Raw genomic sequence first — 21,236 nt, forward strand, 5'->3', positions numbered from 1 at the left:
GCTGACTTGCCCTGTACCCAGCTAATGCCACTGCCTTCAGTGGGAATACTCCTACTTTACAGCAGAAAATGACTCAGGTGCAAGAATTCTGGCAGATGACATCCTTTAGGTATTTTATTTATATGTCAAACTTTTTACTGACTTACTCAAACCCAGCAAAACCACTGGGCTTCAAACTCTACAAAAAATACAGCCTCAGGCAGACTACACAGAATTTCAGCTGCAAAAAAATTACAGCCAAAGCTGAAGTAATAAGTCAGTCAAAATCCTTTAAAATGGAAATGCGCAGGCAAACTTTGCCACAGGTCTGGCTGCATACTCCAGTACCATCTTAGTGGGATTTAAGATTCTCTAAATCCCCCTATGACAGATACCTCTCCTCCCTCAAGCAACCTCTTTTCTAGCAATCCACAGAACAAGTGATCCAGGTTTTCAAAGGCCTGAATTCACAGCTGCCTAGTTCATATTTAATTCACTGCTAGTATCATAACAGAGACAGGTAACCTGTAAAATGCATTATATTTTGAAGTAACAAAGATGACACTCCCACAAACACTTATTTTAAAATGTTCTGAATGCTTTACAGATGCTGTGTGTTCAACAAGCTACACTTTTCTTTTCAGTCTTGATTTCTTCTTGAGCATAATTATTTGGTTCTCTCTGACTACATAAGTAAAAAACTGAACAGAACATCCTGTTATAGTCTAGCATCTTCAGATATGTGCAAAGAAAAGACCCAACAAATGATCCAACTACTGGAAGACTTCTTGTTACAATCTAGGCAGGACAGCCAAATTATGGTATACAGTGCAAGGTCTGTTTATGCTTACCTTGGATTTAGCATGCCAACTGAATTGAAGACTGTTGGTCTCACTGGGTATTAACAGATTGAAGGACAATGCGTAGTGATTAATAAGATCATTCCTCACATAATAGAGCTCTGCATCAAGACCTAGAAATCAGAATATTTAGAAAAGAGTATGGTGAGTAAAGCAAAAGCCACTAGCAAGCGGAAAAAACCTCATGTCTCTTAACTGAAGTATTCTGATGCTTTGTATGAGAAGGTCTGCTTAGGTGCATTATATGCACATGCATCCCTTACAGCTCATGAATTTTATTTTTAGATGCAAGCTGTAGCCACCCCATCATTCTGCCAGTGCTGAGAAGTACTGCAAATTCCTAACAAAATATTAGTTCATGAGAGGAGTTCACACCCTAAGGGCAGGAGAGACAAGGTCAAGGAAGGAGGAATTCTTTTCTACACGAACTAACAAGAATCACTACACATGGTAATGCACGGACCCCTCATCTTACACACCAAATACTGTTTATTTCTGTGCTTTCAGGGCTCAATTCTGCTCACATTTACAATGATATATGCAACACCGGCAGAGCAGGTGCCAGCTTATGTCAAGATCCGTGGGCCTCACTGAATATTGACAAATGCACAGCAGGAATCCAGTCTGGGCTGCCTGTGTCAGCATTGTTAGATATAAGATGACAAAACAGGTTCCTTCCATATAAAGAGGAAAGAAATGTGTTAAACGTACAGGGCAGAAGAGTGGATTCTAACCTGAAGCCTCTGGGTTGGTCAGCGAGTGGCTAAACCTCTTGCAGTACAGGAAGAGAGCTGACCCTATGCACGTGTAAATTTCCACCCTACAGTTTACTGTAATAATCTTGGTACAAAATGCATCTTGTGAGGAATCAGTTGGAAGCAAGTAAGTCAGTTTCCCGCATGAGGTATGCATGTGAGGTGCATTAAAAGTTTGGGATGTATGCAGAAATTCAAAAGTGTCGTTTAAACCAGGCACGTCCAGGGTGTTGGTAAACAGATCTGCTCTAGACCAAGGAATGTGTATTTGCTTCTCTGACCAGCCCAGTCCTTTCTCAAGTATTAAGTAAGCAAAGCTAACAAACAAGTATGTCAAGTGACAGCACATCCTCTACATCCAGCAAGAGGGAGAAACTTGGTCTCTGTTTTACTTGTTAGAGAATACAGCTCCAGAGTTTACTGTTCCGTAAAGATAAGGAAGCTGAACCTCCAGTGACAAGCAAAGCACTGTTTTGTAAAAGCTAACGGTGATATTGGTAAATATCATTCTGAAATACATGTATTAACATTAAAGATATATCCATGCGGCAAAGTTTTGGTGAAGAAAAATACTGACATGCAAAAGTCACCAAATCATGTTTACAACTGCCATCCAGCCACATTTTTATCTGCCCCGTTGACAGAAAGACACTAAGCACTGTGGGAACATGGAACGGAGCCCAAAGCATCTTGGGAATGTTGTAAACATCCCACCAGCCTCCTCTTTGCTTCCCAGCCCTCCAGAGGCTTCTGGCTCACTTTTGCATCCTTTCTGAAATGGTGGATACTTGCTGTGCCCTCCAGCAGCTGTTGAGAGAAATAATGGATCCCCAACTTGCCTCCTATGCTGCGTTCAATGGCACGCACTGCAGAAAAACTACTGTTGCACTCAGACAGAGGAAGAGGACTTGGAGGTGGACCAGAGTGACATGGCCAGCAGGAACTTGGCATTTAGGGGTCACAGCACCTGTGCAGTGCAGTCAGTCACTTTTGGGCTAAGGAAACCAGCACTGAATGGCAGAACTGAATGGTCATGCAGGTGTTGGATGAAGACCAGTGGCTACAGAACTTTATTACGTGCAAATCAAACTTCCTGGAGCTGTGCGCTGAGCTGGCCCCTGGACCGCAGCGAAAGCGTACTCAAATGAGCGTCTCATGTAGCAACTGCTCTGTGGAAGCTCCTGATTGCTACCGTTCAAATGTGGATGAGAGAGGCTGGCTTTGGAAAGTCCGTTTCTGCAAACTGTGGTGGGGCAATCGAGGGCACGCACAGTGGAGTGCCACCCACCTAGCCACAGAGCTCGCCAATCCTACAGGTGCTTCAGGCACTTGTGGATGACTGTGGGAGTTTCACAGACGAATGTGGGGTGGTCTGGAAAGGTGTATGATGCATGCCTCCTCAGCAACAACGGTCTGCACCGAAAGCTGCAAGCAGGGACTTTCTTTCCAGATCACATTACAGTGGGAGAGGTGGAAATGACTGAAGTGATCCTCCATACCCAGCTTACTGCCCTGGCTTATGAAGCCTTATACAGGGCACCTGGACAGCAGGGAGGAGCAGTTCAACAAAAGGCTAGGCCTACATCACATGATTGTTGAACAAGCCATTGGCAGACAAAGGAACACAGAGGTGTCCCTACGGCAAACCAGGCCTTATAGGAGATCATATCCCCATGGTTTTGCCTGCATGCTGCTGCTTACACAGTCTGCGTGAAAGTAAGCGTGAAGTGGTTCTACCGGCATTTACAGAAATACGGCAGGTAAAGCTCGACCAAGATACAATAAGCATCGCTGCATGAGAAAGGTCTGATGTATATAATGGAAAAAAGGAAACCACGTTCAAATTCAAGTGGCACAGGGAGTAAGGCAACTGAATTGCCTTTGACTCTAAGGTACAATTGCAGCGGTCTTTCCACAATGTAAGAAACAGGTTTAAAAGGATATACTTCCTCACACAATGCTGTGTCAACATGTGGATCTTGCTGCTGGGGGATGTTATGAAGGACAAAACAAAAACAGGGGTTCAAAAAATAATTAAATAAGTTCATAAAAGACAGGTTCATCAATGGCTTGTAACAAAGATCATCAGAGATGCAACCCCATGCTCCAGATGTGCCTTATCTCTGATTGCCAGAAACTGGGTGTGCAAGAAATGCCTATTTTATTCCTCCCCTCTGAAGCACCTACCGTCGGCCTCTGGTGGAAGACTGGATACTGGACTAAATGGACCATTGGCCTGAGTCCAGAATGGCTGTTATGTTCTTACAACCCGACATCTGAGGAAATTATTGCCTAAATAGGAACACAAGTAATATGGCTCGTACGTATCTGGTTGCAATTACTCTAGGAACTGGCAAAAATTAAAGATCCAACAAAGCCATAATAAACAAACCCAAGCCACAAAATAACCAAACCGAACGTACAAGTTACATTTTACACTTGATTCAAAGATGAGCAGCACACCACTCCATCAAACCCTGGGAAATCACCAAACAAGACCAACCACTGAGCGCGCATCTATGGCAACTGGGCACACAAGATGTATTACACAGACAGGGGACCCAGATCACACTTTACTCCACGGGTGTACTTCCATTTCTAGCTTTACTGTGTGAGAGGCGATTATCCTGAAATTCAGAGGACTTGGGTAGAAAACTAAGCAGCACACTAATGTTATTACTGTCAATCCTGTGTTGCTTTGACTGCATTAAATAGTATTTTGGTGTGCTTTTACCATCTAAAAGTAGTTCCTAAAAGGAAATGAATCTAATTATTTTCCAACTCTGTGGAAGAGTGCTGAGGAAACCTACAGCCCCCTCTCCCCAACGCGGATTGTACCGATTGCTCTGGTTTTCTGTGCTGACAAAGTTGTTTGATGCTGCGTCCTTACCTCTTAATAGACGTTCTGTTCTACCCGCTGAACCAGAGTCGCATCTGACTGCCGATGGGGTCCCGGGCCTGGTAACCCCCATGGTCTGTGACACCCATTAAGTCTGTTTACAGCCACCACTACTGGGTTCTCAGTGTTCTCTGCTGTTATTTAGCTGTAAGGAACCCTTACATGTCTAAGAGCCCCGTAAACAGTGGAAGCATTGGTAATGCTGCTCAACCAGGGGTCAGCAACCTGCGGCTCTGGAGCCGCACGAAGCTCTTTAAGGAGCCATATGAGGCTCTGAGAGCTGCCATCGCTGATTCCTCTTGCAGCTCCGGAGGCCGCTGCTGCTTAAAACAAAAATCTAAATTCAGTTGCCCACATTGAACCAACTGAATTTAGTTTTTCTTCCTCTCTCTTTTTTTAAAGCGGCAGCAGCTGGGGCTGCTCAGAGTCAGCTGCAGCTTGGAGCCCAGAACGAAAAGCTGCGTGGGCAGGGAGCCGCCCCATGTCAGCAGAAGTCTAAGCTGGCAGGAGATGGGGGGAAGGTGCCTGAGCCTGCCGTAGCCACACAGCCACACCAAGGAGGAGGAGGAGGAGATGGCAGGGAGCAGGTGGTGGCCATGGCGAAACGGTGTGCGCTGAGGGAAGTTAAGCCTGAGCGTGGGCAGTGGGAGGTTGAGGCTCAGAGGAGTTAAGCCTGGGGAAGGAGGGTAAAGCCTAGAGATGGGAGTAACAACTTTCTAACTGGTACAAATTATTGTGTGCGCTGTTCTTAAAACAGGGGTGATAAAAGGCATAGCTTGACTTTATTACGGGCTGACGCATTCACATGCATTGCGGATCCTGAAGGACTGATCTGTAACTGAATCTGAAAAAATGTCTCTTCTTGCTATTTCGGATGCAGACCCCTGTGCTAGTTAATACTGACCTCCCCTCTCATTTGGCACCAGTCAGGTCCCAAGGGCGCCAGACCAGAGAGGTTCAATATACACTGCACCTGTAATGGTGTTTATAGTAAACCCCCGATGTTCCAGACCCCGATGTAGCGGACTTCGGGAACAATGGGGTCTATCGTTCCTGAAGTCTGCTTAACCAGGGCCCATAAAATCTTACATACCTGCCTGCCTTCCTCCTGCCCCCCTCCCCCAACGGACTTACCACTACAGGGCTTGGGCCACCGCCTCTTCCCCCAGTGCCACCACGTGCTCCTCCCACCAGGGGTGGTGCATGTACGTGGGCAAACGGAACTCGTACAGGGCCCACTGCTGGTGGAAAGACTGTGTGGCAGCTCCCATGGCAGCGGCGGCTCTTGAGGTGGCAGTAGCAGCAGCTCTTGCTGCCGCCAGCCATGGCAGGACCCTTGTTGCCATGCACAGCAGGGCCCCCCAGCAGCAGCGTGGCTTTTGCTGATGCACACAGCAAGACCCTTGCTGCCATGCACAGCAAACTTCGGCGGCTTTTCCTGTGGCAGTGAGTAGCGGGTATTTTGTGGGTGGTGACAGAAGGGCTAGTAGAGCCTGGTGGGTGTGGGCTGTAGTAAGATCTCTGATTTAACGGACATCTGGGTTTCACCCCTCCCTCCCGTTAGTTTGTTAAATCGAGGATTTACTGTACTATAACATTAAGAAAACAGCTGGAGAGGTAGGCGCACATAACAGCATTTAAAAATAACTCGGGAACATAAGAAGTCCAGCACTGAATTCCGTATGCAAAGCGGCAACACAAATGGAATATATAATGTTTTTTACAGGGCAGAAACTGCAGAGGAGCAAATACAAGAAGGGTTCTGGAAGACTTCAGTTGTCATGAGCAGTATATTAGACATCAGCTAAAACAAACCAATGCTAAAAATCAAGCTGGAGTTTTGCTTTGGCAAGGATCCTTTAACAGGTTCACATATAGAGTATGCTCAAAACTGCACAATCTAGTTTCTCATTTTTTTGGACTTCATTAATATAAACCTACCCACACTAAAACAATAGAGCCTACTTTTTTGCTTTTCATGTTAAGCAAAAGAAATCTGCCTTGACCAGGGAACCTTTCCATCACATACTTAACTTACGTATCTTTGTGCCTCACTGTTGGGTATATGCCAGAAGGAATTAATTAAATCAAGAACAAAGAAAGAGAAATTTAGGCAGCACCATAGCAACAACTTCATTCTTTAAAGTTTTTTAACATAACAAGGCATTCTGAAGAAGCTCTGACGAACAGGGGAGGCAAGGTTCTCATTTCCAGTCAAGATGTTGTAGAGAGCCTTGTGTTCACTACAAACCTGGATTAATGTTGCTCTAGAAGTCTAACAAGACACCTCTTTTCAAGTGCCGCTTGAGTAAATGCAGTCCAGCTTCAAGTTTCATAACACCAAAAAAATCAAGCTTCAATTATGGGAAAATGAGACTTTACTCATTAAAAAAGGCCCTCTATTCGGCAGCATGAAACAAGAACTCCTCCTCGAAAAGGAAACTTGACAAATAAGAGGCAATTTCATTTCCTAAACGAATAATATGCTTCCCCTGTCTATATACTCCATCCCTGGCTCTTTCCACCAACTTTCTTTCCTAGCTTTGCTAAAGAGAGGGGCAGCTCTGCAGAATCTCAACCAAACAGCAACAATTCTCCTAATCAGACAAGGAAGCAGCATCAGGTAAGAATGGCAGTAGAGTGCCAGGTACAGCTTTACGCATTGCCAAGACAGTAGACACTGAAAAGGATGCTGGTGCAGATTCGGTGGAACAGGCCTTAATGCCAGTGGTAAATGAATTCCTAGCAAATTTGGTATTAACAGCCTTGGTGCTTTGTTTTACATAACACTGACAGCCTCAGGAGACCTGCTACAAATCTAAAATGAACGTTTACTGTGGACAATGTGCACAGGTTTTTAAAATTAGGATGGAAAACCTTTAAAATCAACATCAGGACAAAGGAACGCAAGCGTGCATGCTGATGGTTTAAAACAGGCGTGTCCAACCCGCAGCCCGCGGGCCACATGCGGCCCTGGACAGCTAGTAATGTGGCCCCACAAGATCGTAAACTTTTAACATTATTATGTGATTTATATACATTAACTATATTACATATTTTATATGTGGCCCAAGACAATTCCTCTTCACTCAATGCGGCCCAGGCAAGCCAAAAGGTTGGACACCCAAGTTTTAATTTCCTATGGAACAACCTCAAAGATTAAATAGTATGCTCTGGTAGGAAACCCAGCTTCCTAACAACTTGGGAAGAGGATTCTCAGCAGGGATCAGCTCACGAGTTCTCACTAAAAGGACCCCTTTAGCCACAGTGTCTCCTATACACAGCTAGAAAAATGGGGGTTTCCACATTGGCAAGGGTTTGCCGCAACCACAAGAGCTGAGCTCTGTCACTCCAGCAGGGCTCTGGCGGAGGAACGGACTTCTGGCATTCAAAAGGCCTCCTGACCCTCACAGAAATGAAGGCTAAGGCTCTAGCTAAACTGGCACATTAGTTGCTAAAACTTATGTCACTTGGGTGTCAAACACTCCCCAAAGAAAGAATTTTAGTGACGGAAAGTGCCAGCATGGACAGCACTTCATCAGCAGAAGCTGCACTCCCGTAGACACAGCTACCGCTCCTGGATGGAGGTGTTTTTCTTCTTCTGCCAGGAGAGCTCTCTCCCCGCAACAAAAAGAGTGGCTATCAGGCCGGACTGGTTTAAACCAGGGCAATTTAAATGACTGATTTACATCTTGATTTAAACTGAGAAAACAAGCATAGAAGAGGAGTCCTTTAGAAAAGCTGAGTTACGCTGAAGTAAAATAGGGAATAGAATTATGGCATCGCTGTTATGGGCTGTGGTCATGATCTTCCAAAATAAGGGGCATGCATTATATCATTAAAAAAAATGACACTCAGTGGCAACTGGCATCTCTAGATTTTGCTTACCACAGCTGTATGTATTTTATATTTGAGTGATAGATTTTAAACTTAAATTAAACAAGGTGTAAGGATTAACCAAACTGAAGCTTTTTCCAGCAACATCCAAAACAGCAAGCGGCTTGGGAATTTACTTGTCAAATCAAACTATAAGGCATAGTGTGTCTTGAAATATGATGCATTGCAAAGTGAATTACTATTACTAACCAGTTGATCCACTCAGCCATATCCATGCCTTCATCCGCATCATTTTCTCCCACTGAACAGTTCTCTTTATATTTCATTCTTGAAACTAGACTCTGCATCACCATCTTGCAGAGCTTTCACTTTACATGCTTTGTCACTCACGCAATGAATTTCTTCAAAATATTCCCAGTTAAGGCACCCCTTATGCCCAGAAGTCATGTGTTTTTGTGGCAAAAGCATGGGGTAACATAGGAAGCTGTGTGTGTGCTGAATAAAGTCTTCCCGTTTTCTTCCACGTCCGGCTCCACTGTTCCTTTCCAGGCTGCCTCTGTCCTTTCGTATACATGGGATCTCTGTCTTAAGATAATGTCTTAGCTAACTCTTCTGCCGTGCTTGGCCACGGTCCACCACAACGTAAGCACAGAACAACCACCACCCTGTCCAGCTCGTGTCTGTCTTTGCACATGTTACTTTTTAGTCTGCTGAGAAACAAACAAAGCCCAGAACTCCCAGGACCCAAGAGCTAGTAGTCAGGTTGGACGGACTAGAGTCATGAATTCATTTGTATGACACTAAGTGTATGTGTAACATGTTTGTGATGAGATTTAATTGTAGCTTATTTTAAGTGAGAAATTTAGTATTTTATTGATTTAAAAATTTAAAAAACTGCTTTAAATTAAAAAATTGGATTTTTTTTAATCTACCCCAGTAGCCACACAGCACACATTACAATGGTACACCTGGAGTGGCACAGCTACATAGTTGTAACATGCAGTGTGTAGACAACCTAATTGTTCCCCCATTTCCAATTGCCTCCCCTTTCTCTAAGGGTAGTGAACAGCCCTTTCCCCCCAGCCTACTGATTCTGCTTTCCTGGATGTGCAGGGATAGTGATAATCTTTCAAGTAGGGAGGGAGCATGGACGGCCGAGGAGATGGTTAGAAGGTAATTCTCATTTAGAAAATGTAAGAAATCAATGGTGACTGCTAGGGAGGAATAAAGGGAGTTACTGGCCATGCGAACACCATCTGAGCTCTCCTTGGAAGCTGGCTCGTCACAAACGTGACTGATGGCAGTAAAGGGTATGCTGCCAGTTGGCTTAATCCTCAATCATACAGATCTCAGGCTTTCTGAGCCCTTGGTGTAGCCACACTGGGAGAGCCACAAATGGCACAGTCACCGTGCAGTTTTTCACCTCTGCAGAGACTGCATCACCTAGAACAAATCCCTCAATATTAAAGTTAAAGCATACTTGCAAGGCAACCTGATCAGCTGCTGCCCCTAGTGACTGACTGTAGGGCTGCTGATCATCAAAACAACCCAGCAGATTTCACAAGGAAAGTGAATTTAAAAAGCCTACAGTGAATACCCAGCACTATCCAATTTCAACAGGACCCAAGGTAGAGTAGTACAGCAGAGACTGATCATTTCACTTAACTATCACAGAGCAAACAGAAGATGCCTTATTCAGAAAGACCTGATGAAAAGGGAAAGTTCCAATTCCCCCTCATCTAATCAGCTCTTCTGGCTGAAGCCCCATTTGCCAGAGTCTTTCAAAGACATCACAATTCAAGCTGTTGCCAGTGGAAGGAATCTACACTGCACACGCTTCACCAAAAACTAACTCCCGTACTTTCAAGAATATATGAATTCTGTCAGACTATACATATTACAGCTACAATATGGCATTTCGTTTATCCAGCCGTAGGTATTTCCTAGGAAAACTGTGTATCCACACAGTATTCAAACTCTGTGGATGTGTACAATGCACAGAATGTTTAAAAGTAGCCAGAAAAAGGAAGAAGTCCAAATCAAGACTTACTACAAAGTAAAATTATTACTGCAAACTTCAACATAATTTTGATGCTACCTGCAGTAGGCAGTAAATCAAAATAGTTAAACAGCCAAGTTCAAGAAAAAATTCTAAAAAGAAAAACAGATTGCTTAACTATCTGATGCCAGTAACCTGTCAGAACCTGTTGTAAGATTGTGAAAACAGACCTGTCTATTGATGTTATGTAGTTTGAAGCCTTTTACGTTTTAAAAGGTAATTTACACAAATATAATTAGCCCACAATGCTGTTAGACTGTTCATTAAACAGTCATTTTGCATCATTAGGCTTATCAGATTCCTGGGTGATCTCAACAACAGTTATTCTAATTAGCATATACCATTAAGTGGATTATATGGCAAAATTTTATTTAAAAACCACCATCAAAATGCTCACTTGAGTTTCAAACTTTCAGCAATGAGCAGAATTTAAGATTAAGATATTTTGAGGGTTAGTCTCCTTGTATGACCATGGCAGTTAACTGGCAACTTTTTCAGTTCCTCTTGAGTTACAGATTATAACCACCTGTGCCAATTAGGGCTGTCAAATTATTTAAAAATTAACTGAGTTTAAAACAATTAATTCAAATGAATCATGTTCTTAATAGAATACCATTTCTTTAAATGTTCTTGGACATGATCAACATTTTCAAATATACTGATTTCAGCTACAACACAGAATGCAAAGTGTACAGTGTTCTATTCATATTTATTATTAAAAATACTTGCACTGTAAAAAAAATTGCATTTTTTCAATTCACCAAATATAAGTATTGTGGTGCAATCTCTATTATGAAAGTTGAACTTACAAATGTAGAATTATACAGCAAAAACCATTAAAAATAAAACAATGTAAAATTTTGAGCCTTCAAGTCCATTCGGTCCTACTTACTGTTCAGCCAGTCACAAAGACCAAGTTTGTTTACAAATATGGGAGAAAATGCTGCTCAATTCTCATTTACAATATCACCTGAAAGTGAGAACAGGTGTCTTTTTTGGTGGTACAAATTCTTTAATTTCTGCACTGGAGTGTTGCTCTTTGAAACACTTCTGAGTGCACGCTCCACACTTCATCCCTCACAGATTGTGAAAGGCACTTCAGATTGCTAAATTTTGGGTTCTCTTCACATTGGTGCCTTCTTTGTGTCGTGTCAAATATGTAGTGAAGTGTTCTTAAACAATGTGCTGGGACATCATGGGAAACTGCTATAACATGAAACCTACGGCAAAACGGAGGAGAAACAAAGCAGGAGACAGGTTTCCCCCAAGGAGTTCAGTCACAAATCCAATTAATGCATTCTCCGCTGGCATGGAAGTATGTCCTCTGAAATGGTGGCTGAAGCATGAAGGGGCATATGAATATTTGTGTAACTGGCATATAAATACCTTACAACACCAGCTATAGCAGTGCTATGTAAACACAAGCTAACCCTCTCTCATTTGGCACCCTCGGGACCCGACTAACCTGTGCTGAACGAGAGAATATGTTGGCTCATGGGAGCTCAATACTGTCTAGCCCATTACCAACACTTCCACGACTTGCTGGGCTCTTCGAAGATGTTTAGGGGAAAATTACAGCTCCGTAACAGCACAGAACACAGAGCCAGAACTGGTGGCTGTAAACAAATTTTTCAGGACCACAGAAAACTTGGCCAAACCCACGATAAGCGGTCATCCGGCTACCTACACTCATGCCAGATTATGGATGTTGCCGGAGAAGAAAGTGCTGGATTAGAAAGGTTCAACCTGTACCTGTTTTAAACGGTAAATAAGAAGCAGGAAACATTTCTCCCATATATGTAAACAAACTTATTTGCCTTCATAATTGGCTGAACAAGAAATAGGACTAAATGGATTCATAGGCTTTAAAGTTTCACATTGCTTTGCTTTTATGTGCAGATATGGAACAAAAATTCTACATTTGTAATCTGTACTTCCATGATAGAGACTGCATTCCACTTCTTGTACAATACTATTGATCACTTTTACAGTTCAAATGTTTGTAATAAACACACGAAGTGAACACTGAACCAGTGTATTCTGTATTGCAATTGTTGTAAATCAACCCATTGAAAATGTAGAATATCCAAAATATGTTAAATTTCGATTGGCAGCCTGTTTGACAGTGTGATTTAAAACTGTTTTTTTTATTTAATCACCTGACTTTAACCGCGATCAATCAACAGCCCCAGTGCAATATCTTTTCACCTCTGCAAGGTTATGCAGATCACAACAAAAGAATATACCATTTTGTGTGTGCAATGTGCCTAAGTTTTGTATGCTTGACTTCACTACTGTACAGTTTGAACCTCTCTAATCCGGCACCCTTGAGACCTAACTTGTGCCAGATGAAAGAATTTTCCAGACTACAGGAGGTAAATGTTGTCTAGTAGCATTACCAACACTTCCACTGCTTATTGGGCTCTCTGAAGATATTTAAGGGTAAATTACGGCTAAACAGCACAGAACACTGAGAGCCAGGACTTGTGGCTGTAAGCAAAATTTATGGGATCATAGCAAACTTGGCCAGACCCAGGATAAGTAGTCAGTCTTCCCGCTAACTAAAATCATGCCAGGTTACGGATGCTGCTGGAAAAGAGTGTTCTGGATTAGAGAGGTTCAACCTGTACAAGAAAAGACAGAATGAAGACTGTCCGTGGATATAAATACACTGTGAACACAGAGTACATAGGGATGCAAGGCCCTTGAAGGTACCTGATGCACCTCAAACACCATCTTCTCCCCAAGATGTATATTGTTCATCCTAATGTAATTACATGCAGCCCGTTCTTTCTATCACAGGTCAAATTCACCATCATCATTTGCTCTAGTAAAAGCTGAATTGCCAGTCTTAACCGAAAGTCAGACTAAACAAGTGTCCTGCAGCTGGCCGTGACCTGGATGCAATGACAAGCTCTGCAATGCTTGCTTGCTTTGGTCTCTCAGGGAGCAATCAAGTAGTCTCACATGGAGTGACACCAGACCTATTGTCAATAAACCTGAACCATCAAAATCCACCCATACCATGATTCTAGCTATCACCTCATGACTGTCAAATCCTCTCCTTCAGAGAGCTCAGGTATCCCTGGCTCCTGCCCCTGTGAAGAGAGGCTCCAAGTTCAGACTGGTCCAACAGGGCACTTACACATTTAATGGGTCTGCAGCGAAAATGCCAGGGGGCTCTGAAATAAATACTCCTAACGACCAGCACACCCACAGGGACAGGCCAATTCTTGGTCCCCTTTACTTCGGTACCTGAACAGATAATACTCCAGAGAAAGAAGCAAATGGAACTTTGCTACACACCGAAAAGGCACTGTGATGGGTACTGTCTGGGCTGCCCTCTCTCACACGACTATTTTGGAGATTCAAACAGCTTCACCAAGCCATGTTGTCACTCAGTGTGCTCGAGTCATCTGCATGCTTCCTGTAAGCCACTCAAGGACAAACAGCCAATTTCCCAGCTTTCCCCTCCCTGCACACTTGCTGGAGTACAAAATCAAAGTCACACCATCTTACCCTGCACAGGAATCTGTACAATGTAAGCTCATTAATGAAGTTCACTTCCCCCTCAATGTGGGAAAGATATGAAACAGCATTTGCTCACAGACAGATTTTCCCTTGACACTTGAGCAGAAGGCACACTGATTTACATGAATATAAATCAAGTTTATTAACTACAGAAACAGATTAAGTGACAGCGAATAGATCAAAACAGTTTGCCCAAGAACAAACAAAACTGCAAACCAAGCCTAAAATATCAGCTAGAATTGCAATCAGGAATCTCTCTCCCCCCATTGCTGATACAACCTTACACAGTCAGAAATCCTGTTACCAACGGACCAGCACTTCCCCCATTCAGTCTTTGTTCCTCAGGTGTTTCCAAGAGTTTGCTTGTGTGGGGAGTGAAGTCCAGAGATGTCAACACACTCCATCTCATCTAGCTTTCCCATATGGCGGGAAATCTTTGCTCCAAACTGTTTCCAGAAGTATGTGGAAAAATACAGATATCAAAATGGAGCTGAGTGGGTCGGATCAGTCATCATCCACAGCCTGTCTGAAGCCTTCTCAAAGGCTCACTTCTTCTAAGGCCTATTGTTTCCCCTAACAGGCCATAACTCTGAAGCACCAGTTCATAACCAGCTGTCAAGACCGGAAGTGTTTTGTCTAGTGGATGCTACCCAGGTATAACCACATTTGAAACACAGCTACACAGTTAGCATCCACAACTTTAGATGCAAAAATGGTAACATGAACACAAATAGGGCAACCACTTTCATAGAATCCTAGAAACACAGAATCCTAGGGCTGGAAGGGACCTCAGGAGGTCATCTAATCCAATCCCAGGCCTGAAGCAGGATCAACCCCAACTAAATCATCCCAGCCAGGACTTTAAACTGGGACTTAAAAACCTCTAGGGATGGAGATTCCACCACCTCTCTAGGTAATGCATTCCAGTGCTTCACCACCCTCCTCAGGAAATTTTACCAATATCCAGCCTACATCCTCCCCACTAACTTCAGGCCATTGCTCCTTGTTCTGCCATCTGTCACCACTAAGAACAGCCTCTCTCCATCCTCTTTAGAGCCCCTTTTCAGGAAGTTGAAGGCTGCTACCAAATCACCCGACTCTTCTCTTCTGCAAACTAAATAAGCCCAAGTCCCTCAGCCTCTCATCAGGGGTCATGTGCTCCAGCCCCCTAATCATTTTCGTTGCCCTCTGCTGAACCTGCTCCAGTGCACCCACATCCCTTCTATACTGGGCAGGGCCCAGAACTGGACACAAAACTCCAGATATGGCCTCAACAGTGCCACTAGAGGAGAACAACAACTTCTCCAGAACCGCTGGAAATGCTTCCCCTAATGCACCCCTATATGCTGTTTCAGCACCCCAATATACCAATTCAGCACATCACCTTTTCTAACGACAGCTCAGAAGACATCTTTTGTATCAGATGCATTGTAATTACGTTATTACCACCTCAAGTCACACACTGAAGAACAAACGGTGCAGTGTCACAGCCGCCACCCCTGCAAAATATTGTAACGTGTCTCTCCACTGCCAGCTCAAAAGACGAAATGTAACTGGAAAAGGTGATGTGCTGAATTGGTATATAGGGGTGCATTAGGGGAAGCATTTCCAGCGGATCTGGAGAAGTTGTTATTCTCCTCTAGTGGCACTGTTGAGGCCATATCTGGAGTTTTGTGTATTGTGGCCTAATTATATTTGTGTAAATTACCTTTTAAAACTTAACACGAACACACCCTGAATTGAGAACAGAATTGATCATGTGCCTGCCCCAAAAGAACTTCTCTCACGTGCCAGATCTTCAGAAAAATAATCCAACAGGCCACAATCTAATTTCACATGACACGCGATACTAAGGCCGTAAGAACGGCCAGATTGGGTCAGACCAAAGATCCATCTAGCCCACTGTCCTGTCTGCCAACAGTGGCCAATGCCACATGCCCCAGAGGGAGCGAACCAAATGATCTCTCTCCTGCCATCCATCTCCAGCCTCTGACAAAGAGAGGCCAGGGACTCCGCTTCCTACTCATCCTGGCTAATAGCCATTTATGGGCAGACGTGATCAATTCTATTCTAAATTCAAGGTGTGTTCATGTCAGAGCACAGTAATTTCTTAGAAATTATCACTAACGTTCATAATGCATCTGTTATAGCTAATCAGTCATGTTTCCCTCACATTTATGGACCTAACCTCCATGAATTTATCTGGCTCTTTTTAAAACTCTGCTCTAGCCCTAGCCTTCAGAGCCTCCCCTGGCACGGAGTTCCATATTTTGACCGTGAGCTGTGTGATGAAGAATTTCCTTTTATTTGTTTTAAACGTGCTGCCTATTAATTTCATTTGGTGTCCCCTAGTTCTTATATTTATGGGAACAAGTACATCATTTTTCCTTGCACACTTTCTCTACACCACTCACAATTGCATATACTTTTATCATGTCCCCACTTAGTCTCCTCTTTTTTAAGCCGAACAGTCTTAGCCTCTAATTTCTCTTTATATGGGACCTGCTCCAAACCCCTAAACATTTTAGTTGCTCTTTCCTGAACCTTTTCTAATGCCCACGTATCTTTTGTGAAGTGAGGAAACCACATCTGCACACAATATTCAAGACGTGGGTGTACCATGGTTTTAATATGAGGGCAATAAGATGTTCTCTGTCTTCTCCTCTATCCCTTTTTTAATTATTCCGAGCCCGCGGTTATTGATGATGATGAACATCCTATTTGCTTTTCTGACTGCTGCTCCACACTGTATGGATGTTTTCAGAGAACTATCCAGGGTGTCTCCAAGATCTCTCTCCTGATGAGCTATAGCTAAATTAGCCCCCATCATACGGTACATAGAGTTGGGGTTATTTTTTCCAACGTGCATTACTTTACTTTCTTCATTTGCCATTTTGTTGCCCAATCACTCAGTTTTGTGAGATCCCTTTGAAGTTCTTCACAGTCTGTTTTGGTCTAAACTATATTGAGTAGTTTAGTAATGTCTGAAACCTTTGCCATGCTTTTTTGGCTCTCTTATTACATTTTTACCCTTAATTTGGCAGTGTTTATGCTCCTTTCTATGTTCCTCACTAGGATCTGACTTTCACTTTTCAAAAGATGCCTTTTTATCTCTCACTGTTTCTTTTACATGGTGGTTAAGCCACAGTGGCTTTTTTGGGTCTCTTGGGCTGTGTCAACACTTGCTGCTGCCGCCTCCTCCTCTGATGGGGGCACAGTGATCAGTCTGACCCAAGAACACTAATGAAGTGCTGCGATGAATTTCGGGGAGCAAAGGCCCTCCGAAGTAGTGTGAGCACTCCAAAGCGCCTGCAGCTACACAGCATGCTGGCACTTTGAAGAGTGACACTTCGAAGTTGCCGCAGGGAGAATTAGCCTAATGAAGTGCTGCATGTTCATTAGTAATCTCCGATCAGGCTGCTTACCATGCCCCCTGGCAAGTGAAGACACAGCCTTACTGTTTTTTTTAATTTGGGGTATATATTTAAGTCGGGCCTCTATTATGGTGTCTTTTAAAAATTTCCATGCAGCTTGCAGGGATTTTACTTTAGTCATTGTACCTTTTAATTTCTGTTTAGCTAATCTCTTCATTTTTGCATAGTTCCCCTTTCTGAAATTAAATGCCACAGTGTTGGACTGCTGAGATGTTCTTCCCTCCACAGGAATGTTAAATGTTGTTATATTATGGTCACTATTTCCAAGCGGTCCTGTTACAGTTACCTCTTGGACCAGATCCTGCAATCCACTCAGAACTAAATCAAGAATTACCTCTCCCCTGGTGGGTTCCTGTACCAGCTGCTCCAAGCAGCAGTCATTTAAAGGTATGAGAAATTTTATCTCATCTCATCCTGAGATGACATGTACGCAGTCACTATGGGGAGAACTGAAATCTGCTGCTATTATTGAGTTTTTTGATTGCCCCTGTAACCTCCTTTAGCATTTCATAGTCACTATCACTGTCCTGGTCAAGTGGTTGACAATATATCCCTATATATTTTTATCTGAGCATGGAATTTCTATCCATAGAGATTCTATGAAACATTTTGATACATTTGAGATTTTTGCTTCATTTGATTCTAATTTGCTTTTACATATACCGCTGCTCCCCCACCTGCATGACCTGTTCTGTCCTTCAGATATATTTTATACCCTAGTATGATTGTACCCCATTGATTGTCCTCTTTCCATCAGGTTTCTGTGATGCCTATTATATCAATGCCCTCCTCTAACACAAGGCACTCTAGTTCACCTATCATATTATTTAAACTTCCAGCATTCATGTATCAGCACTTTAAAAACTTGTCACTATTTATTCATGCCCTTTCCTGATTTGTTAGATTCTTTTTCATACGATTGTTTCTTTCCTGATCCAGCCCATACTTCATCCTCTTTCACCCTTCCCTCCTGACTAAAATCTAGAAAATCTCTATCAGACTCTCTCTTCCAAGAGAAGTCTCTGTCCATTCCATGTGCTCCTCTGCACCAACTGGCTTTCCACCATCTCTTAGGCTGCATCTACACGATGAGCTAAAAACAAGTTTATTGAAAATCGATTTCTTACCGTTGGGTTTTATATCCATTTGATTTTGAGAATCCTCACCTTCCCACCTGCTCCCCACAAAATCGACTTATTGCTGTCACACACAAGTAACTTAAATCGAGTGCTGCAGCAGTGTATTGTGGGAATCTACCCCACATTTCCCTGAACCCACAGCAGTCTGGCTATTTTCACTGGTGCAGCATGGGAAGAAAATATCCTGCAAGTAGGTGTGGGCATCTGATGACTTCTTCCCACATTTTATTCCCCTCTCTCCCCCGCTGTGTTAAACAAGCATCCCTTTTTCCAGACGGGGGTTTGGCTTGCCTTTATAAGATATGTGCTTTTTTATAATTGATGGTGGGGAGGGTAGTAAGCCTGTCCCAGCCGACAGGTTTTTGAAAACAGGATGCAAAACCACTGGATCTTTGCAGGTTTGGATCTGGATTTAGACGTCCTAGCAAAGACAACCCTTAAAAGAAGAAGAAGTTTAAAGAGACAGGGGTGCTGCACTGAAACTCAAATGAATAATGGAACGGTAATGGCTCCAGGAGGCTAAAAGACAGCACACTATAGCCAGCCCTGAAAATCGTGACTGCCCAGGGAGATGCTCCGAGTATGTTTGGACCTGGACCTGAATTTAGGCCTCCTGCCAAAAAGACCCTTAAAAGAATACATTTAAGTAGACACGGGTGCTACACAAACTTGAATGAATCGCTGAAACAGTTACGGCTGGGGGTGGCTAAAACACCCTGGACTATAGCCAGCCCCGAAAATCGTGACCGTTGAGGGAGACATCCCCCAGGCAGCTGAAAGTCCCCAGACTACAGCCAGGTTTGGACCTGCCAAAGAAGTCCCACAGAACAAGCATATTCCTTGCTGCAAGCCTTACTTTGAGAACCGTGGTAATCGTGCAGCTACCACATTGCCTTCACGGAAACATGCACAGCTAAAAGACCCCGGCTACAGCCAGCACCCAAAAATCGTGACCCTCGCCAAGCGCAAGCTGCCTGGCAGCTCACGCAGCACATCCTTTTACTGGTTTGGGGTCAAGCCACTTGATGCAACTGGGCGCAGGAGAGTTCCAGCCTGAGCAGTGCCTCCGGGGGCGGGGATGGGAGGGGATTTGGGGGTCAGGACAAAATGTAAGCAGCTAAAAAGAAGTTTCTCGTCCAAACACAACCCCCACCCACAGCCTCGCTGCCACATGGTGCATCTGGGCAGCGGCTGGCACCGGGCAGTGCAGAAAAAAAAGGCAGCTAGCAGGTTTATACATGGAACCACAGACCCCACAGCCATGCTAACAGCAAACAAGAAGAAAGGAGATTTTTCAGTCTCTCATGACTCTTCAGCCATGGGCTTCCAGGTGTTGAATTGCAACTGTCTTCCTGTTGCCTAATTCCTCCACATCTGAGAGCAGTGGAGATGGAAGAGGCCAGAGCAGAGAACTGTGGGGCTTTGTGGGGCACATATGGGGCATGTCTGGAGGCTAATGAATTCGATTTAAATACATAGCAATTCCTCACTACCCTTTATTTCGAATTTTAAATTCGAACTGAACGCTACAGCTGGCAGGTTAGTACGATATTATGATTTCAATATTATGTTGATTTTAGTGCTCCGTAAGTCGAGCTAATGGAATTTACATGGGGACAGATGCTTGGAAAAATCAGGCTAACTGGCTTAAATCGATATCTTGTGGTATAGACATAGCCTGAGTTTAAAAACTGCTCTACGACCTTTTTAACGATAAGTGCCAGCAGTCTGGTTCCACTGGGGTTTAGGTGGAGTCCATTCTTCCTGTATAGGCTTCCCCCTACCCCAATAGTTTCCCTAGCTCCTAATAAATCTAAACCTCTCCGCCCTACATCATTGTCTCACCCACACATTGAGACTCAATTTCTGCCTGCCTACGTAGCCCCGCACACAGAACTGGAAGCACTTCTAACAATGCCACCATAGAGGTCCTGGATTTCAGTCTTTCCTAGCAACCTAAATTTGCCTTCCAGAACATCTCTCCTTCCCTATGTCATTGGTACATACATGTACCATGACCACCAGCTCCTCCCAAGCACTACACATAAGCCTATCGAGACACCTTGAGAGATCTGCAACCTTCACAGATTGCAAGTGCAGTCATGTTTCTAATGATTGAATCCCCCATTACTAACACCTGCCTTTTCCTACGGACTGGAGTTCCCTCTGCAGGACAGGCATCTTCAGTGCAAGAGTTACCACATCATCATCAGGAAGGAGGGTCCCGACTATGGGATGGTTTCCGTCTGCTTCCATTGACTGAGCCTTTCATCCTCCTTAACAGCATGGGGGCTGTCTGACTGGAGGTGGGACAATTCTACAGTGTCCCAGAAAGCCTCATCAACATACCCCTCCGTCTCCCTCAGCTTCTCTAGTTCAGCCACCCCGGCCTCCAAAGCCCACACTAGGTCTCTGAGGGCCAGGAGCTCCTTGCACCGAATGCACACATAGGCTATACTAATATGCACAAAAGCATAAAGAAGGTTACCTAGGAGCAACCAAAACAAGTTAAGAGAAAACCTTCAGGGAATAAGACATTCTGTACGGGAATCAAATACTCCTAAATCTCTCAACGTTATCTCTATCTCCAGTAAGCTGCTTACTGATTTTAGAGAAAGGTGTGAAAATTCTAAATCGAAACCAAAATTACAGTTAAGAACCTATACTTTATAATTAAGTAAATATGTGAACAAAAAATAAGACACACTAATCTCAAGACAGGTGTTAGCTACAAACTAGAATA

General features: G+C 43.6%; 1 protein-coding gene across 2 annotated transcripts in view; it reads right to left on the reverse strand.

Annotated features, from left to right (window-relative positions):
* Positions 1–21,236, reverse strand: part of RYK (receptor like tyrosine kinase) — a 73,178-nt gene that overhangs the window by 45,103 nt on the left and 6,839 nt on the right. For both annotated transcript variants that reach the window (XM_075003797.1, XM_075003796.1), the window contains exon 2: positions 831–952. In XM_075003797.1, coding sequence (XP_074859898.1) covers positions 831–952 — 122 coding nt within the window. The remainder of the gene's footprint in view (positions 1–830; positions 953–21,236) is intronic.

The sequence above is a fragment of the Carettochelys insculpta genome, chromosome 10 (genome assembly GCF_033958435.1).
Source record: "Carettochelys insculpta isolate YL-2023 chromosome 10, ASM3395843v1, whole genome shotgun sequence".
NCBI classification, from domain to species: Eukaryota; Metazoa; Chordata; order Testudines; family Carettochelyidae; genus Carettochelys; species Carettochelys insculpta.